A 5088-nucleotide genomic window follows, 5' to 3' on the forward strand; every position below is an offset into this window, starting at 1 on the left:
TAACTCTAATGTCTGAGATATTTGGTCTAGTAGCCTGGCTTCAGAGTCTTACTCAAGGAAATCTTAGCAGTTCAACACTTCTCTGGGATTTTTTTGAAACAGAAGTTCCAGGCTGTGGCTGCAATTCAGAGATTCATTTGTTTTCTTGTTTAAATGAGAGATACAGCCAGAGGCAGAGGCCGTCTGGCAAGCAAACTTCAACTCAAGTGGAGAAACGTGTTTCTGGAAAATGTAAGGGCAGATGCTCTGGAAGTTCAGCCAGATCCATACACTACTGGATTAGAACTATACTCATACCAATGGTTCAGACAACTGCTCTTTTCCACCAAAAGTAAAGTTTTACAGAGGAAAATCCTACAGAGGTGTCACACAATGGTACAGAACATACAGGTGCTTTTAGGGATCCTTGGTAGAATGAGGACGGGCCACAAGGTTGTAGCTACAATTAGGGCTTTATTATGACATAAAAATTCACTCATCAGCATACCTTATTGTTATCTACAATTTCTAGCAGTTAGTGTACCTTACTACTGCACAGGATTTTTAGCAATTATCCAAGCTTTCAGTTAAGCAGAATTTCTAGTAATCAGTGTAGCTTTCTTTGCTATCTAGAGTCTTTGGTTATGTAGGCTTTTAGTCACCTGGGCTCTCTGCAATTCAGGTCAAAGTCTTGATAATTGGTGTGTGACACAACAATCATAATCTAGATTGACTTTACTTAAAGAACCTGCCAGTACCTGTAGCACTGGATGACAAGAGATACTGGACATCTCTCCTTGATTATCTTTTTCCCAATAAAATCTGCAATTTAGTTCAATCTAGATATGCCACTGGCAATAAATTAAAAATAGTCTACGAAGGTACTTCTGGAGAAATAATGTATGTAAAGGTGATTTCATTAGAAGAAGAGATACTGCCCAGCACTTCTCCCATTAGTTAATTTTCACAAGTGGTTTCCAGAAATTCCCTTCAGAATACAAACAACTTGTTTCAGATTTTCCCCTACCCGATGCTCATTAAATGTGATGAAAAAAAGGAACTGGAATCATGTATCAGATTAAATCCTAATTAAAAGCTTTATTACACAAATAGTATTTTAAAGATATAATACTTACTTCAGTGGGGTTATTCTGGATTTGCTTTCGATCTCATTATACTCTTATGAGAGCAAAACTGGCTAAGCTGCTTTGGGGGTGCTGATGTTACAATCCTTTTTCCATGGTGAAAAATACTTTTTGACTTAATACTATGCACTGTGTTTGCCAGGTTTGTAAAATTAGGGAAATAATCTGTGTCACGTTCTTAAATTTAAGAAAGCTATAAATAACTCCTTTGTTTCTGTGAACCTTTTTTTATGGTAAATACCCTTCCAGTTCCACTTCCTGAATATTTCTGTTGGCTCTGCTGTTCTAGTTCCTCCTTTAACATTTTAGAAATGAACTTCAAAAGATGTTTTGAGCAAAATAGTTTCATACTCTTTGGCTAGACTCTGAAGAACTTAGGATTCATTTAGGATTTGAATACTGCACTGACTACCAAGTTTCCTAGGAAAAGTCATGAAGTTATAGCCCATTGCTGGCACGGCAGGACAATAACATAATGATATATTTTCTCTCTGACATGAAGCATCTCCTCCTGTAACTCTACATCCAGACCGAATATTCTGATGGTTATTGTTTGGTACAGTACAAATAGGACAAGTGTTGATTTCCTTTATGCCAGGGTATTTCTAAAATATGTTTGACTCTTTTCTGCTGAATTAAAAAAAGATGACATGAAGGTAGTAAGCACACTTTTTTGTGCTTTAAAATTAATGTCAAACATATAATGCACATTTTTAGTTTACCTGCCACCCCTCTTTTTTTTGTTTTTATAAAATAAAGTTCTGAGTTTATTCATAGGAGCAAGAATAGAATAGCATAAAAAGGGTTTCTCTCTCCTCACTGCTGTTGATTAGATCAGTAAGATCACAACAGTAGCAAGTTTCTTTAAATAGGGACACTTTAGAAAGACGAGCAACATGCTTTAAAATTTGGTGAAGCACAATGGATGTACAGCTAACAGCAAAGTCAGGTCCTGTACTGTATTTTAATTTTTGCTTTGTATGCAAAAATACCCGTCCTCCTAAACAACCGGAACTGTCATATGTGGTCAGATGTCTGTAAGAGTGAGCATAAGGATGTGAGCTCATAGTCTGTATTAGCCTTCAGAACACCAGTTAGAGGAGAACTTTCAAGTAGTTTGCCAACACCTTCAGAATAAAGCAGAGCGCAGAGCAACCAAGAACGGAAGAATTTCCAGAATGAGTCAAGCTGAGGAAAGCAGTGTCAACTCAACATGGAACATTGTGAGGTCAGTAGTCTGCATAATACTGAGCTTGTCATTTATTATTGGCACCCCTGGAAACTGCATCGTTATCTGGACTGTTTGTACAAAAATGAAGCAAGTATCTCTTTCAGTCCTGCTGATCTTGAACCTGGCCATTGCTGATGTCCTTGTACTGATCACTTTACCAGTTTGGATTTACTCCTTTGCTGACTCATGGATTTTTGGAGTCATCTTCTGCAAAATTCTGGTTTTCATTATTTACTGCAGCATGTATGCCAGTATATTTCTGATTACAGCACTCAGCTTGGAGCGACTAATGGCTGTGTTTTACCCTTTCACAATTCAAACATACAGAAGAAAAGGAAAAATTTCTTTGATTGTGTTCCTCATTTGGTTCCTGTCTATTGCTTTTGGCATTTCTGTCATTCCATTTCAAGAGACAGAAGAAACGAACGGTCGACTTTTATGCACGTGTCGCAACTACTCTTCTAATAGACAGAAAGTGTCATATCTTCTGCTGGAGACCCTTGCAGGTTTTGTAATCCCTTTCTTAATCATTTGCACTTGTTATGTGTGTGTTGCAAGAAGAATAAGCAGAATGACTTACCACTCCAAGCAGAGATCAGAACGTCTCATTGCCAGCGTTGTGGTGGCATTCATTCTGTGCTGGGTCCCTCACCATCTCTTTAACATCCTGGATATTATTTCAATTGAAACAGAACTCTCTAATGAGGGGATGTCTTTGACACTGGAAGAAATTGTAGACAAAGGAGTGTACATCTCTGGAGCACTCGTATTCGTCAGTAGCTGTATTAACCCTCTGCTTTATGCTTTTGCTGCACGAAGGTTTCAGAACCACCTGAGGTTTGCCAAGATGTCGAAGCTGTTTGAACAGATCAGTCAGACTGTAACAGAGGAAGACAAGAAAAGAAGTCTGGTTGTAGTCAAACATGAAGATCCTTTGATAGGCACAGAAAATCTCTGACAAGGAACTCAGTGAATAATCTGTGTCATTCCTTCAGCAGTCCTTTCTCCTCATACTCTCAGTTTCATTTACTGAGCAGTTCAGGGAAAGCTGGAGATAAATAAAAGCTTTTTGGGTTTTTTTCTTGTGTGTTTTATAACAATTGGCATTGACAACCCAGTTCATAAGGTAATATTTCCATCATGAAATGAGCACTATTCCACTGTTGCTGAGAGCCTCAGCAAGGTAGCTGAAAGCTCAAATTTTAAGAAATACAGCATTTTTACTTTCCATTAAAATTATTTCTGATTTTTACAAAGTCTGTGTGCAGAAAACAGAAAAGAACTGTGTGTGGGAAGGAGAGATTTTGAAAGCTTAAAACTAAGTTTTTCTTCAGAAAAAAATTACTGCATATTCAAAAATCCTTATATAATCTAAAGTTTTAAGAAGTTAAATTCTTTATATGGGTAAGAATGGTTTTTAAGTGTACTAATGACATAAAACTCTTCTGGCTTGATGGAAAATCTAAGGCGGTTTTTATTCATTACTTTAGGTTTGAAAGTAATAAGGGTTGTTTACACAGTCAAGCTCATTTACTGCATTATCTTGGGGTAGTAGGTTTGAACAAGTCAAATGTGGAGTGTGACATCCCTCCAGAAGAAGCAGCAGGTATGAGAACTGTGTGGTATGGCTAACATCACTGCAGACTGCATGCTATATTTGATGTCAAACACATTGCATGCTTCAGTGGAAATTAAACTATTGGTGTATTAAATATATATACTTTGAGTAGCCTCAAAATTTTTGATTCAAAGAAGTTAAGCTTCCAAGATGTCTATTAAATTATGGGGGAATTGGATCAGGCTCAGGTGAGGAGGAAGGAGAGGTCCCTGGTATTAATTTTTATGTGTAAGAAAGTTATGGCAGCAGTACAAAGTGTCTAATATCATAAGAACTTTGCCTTGCAAATAAAAGCAGTATTTTTTTCTTCTCTTATAGAATAGTGGATTTTGCCATAAGAAACCAGTAAGACTTGTATTTGCAAGGTCTTTAGTTTTGTGAATGTGTGCAAACTCACTGTGAAAAACTGCATGGCGTCAAGTGTTTGCTTTTGATGTTTTATTTATTTCAATTGTGTCTAACATGTTTTATGCTTACTTTTGTTAATTTTTAAGTCAATAATTTGTAATAAGATCAAGATAACTACTGATTACGAAGCATACTGTAATTTCATATACCCTGTTCTGGACAGCTGGTAAATAGCTACGTTACTCATCTTTACAAAGAAATTACAAATACTAACTAGAAGCTGATATTTTAAGTCTGATTGTGTCACAGTAAAGGATATTTGAGTTGTATTAATTTAGCTTATAAACTAAAATAAACATGGGGAAGTAAAATCCTTAGCTGTTAATGGAAGAGTATTTTTCTAAACTTTGCATATATATTTGTTATTCCTGCTTGTTATCAAAAAGTATTTTTTCTCCTGAATAGTAGAAAAGTCCACAGCACAGAGGGTTTTCCTTCAATAGAAAGGTCTTGTTTGCAGCACGTAGTAAGCAACAGATGAAACCCATTAGACTTTACCCCATCTTTTACCTACCACTCTTTTTCACCCCCTAATGGTTTTTAATTGCTATAGTACATTCAATATAGCAATGTGACATTATCTCACAAAAAAAGCAGCAACTCCAGTTATCTACTCATAAAAAAGTGAAGCTGTTTTTGCAATATGTTCCTGAGATAGCAATCACTCACTATTCAACAACAACACAGAACAGATGAGGGGATTTACT

At 36.4% G+C, this 5088-nt stretch overlaps 1 protein-coding gene across 1 annotated transcript; it reads left to right on the plus strand.

Moving 5' to 3' along the window:
• The first annotated feature begins 1264 nt into the window (after nucleotides 1-1264).
• On the plus strand, nucleotides 1265-4678 carry LOC138116904 (leukotriene B4 receptor 1-like). Its single transcript, XM_069026731.1, has one exon. It carries the CDS (start codon nucleotides 2303-2305, stop codon nucleotides 3311-3313), a length of 1011 nt encoding a protein of 336 aa, XP_068882832.1. The 5' UTR covers nucleotides 1265-2302; the 3' UTR covers nucleotides 3314-4678.
• Nucleotides 4679-5088: the final 410 nt, after the last annotated feature.

This window comes from Aphelocoma coerulescens, chromosome 11 (assembly GCF_041296385.1).
Source record: "Aphelocoma coerulescens isolate FSJ_1873_10779 chromosome 11, UR_Acoe_1.0, whole genome shotgun sequence".
NCBI lineage: Eukaryota > Metazoa > Chordata > Aves > Passeriformes > Corvidae > Aphelocoma > Aphelocoma coerulescens.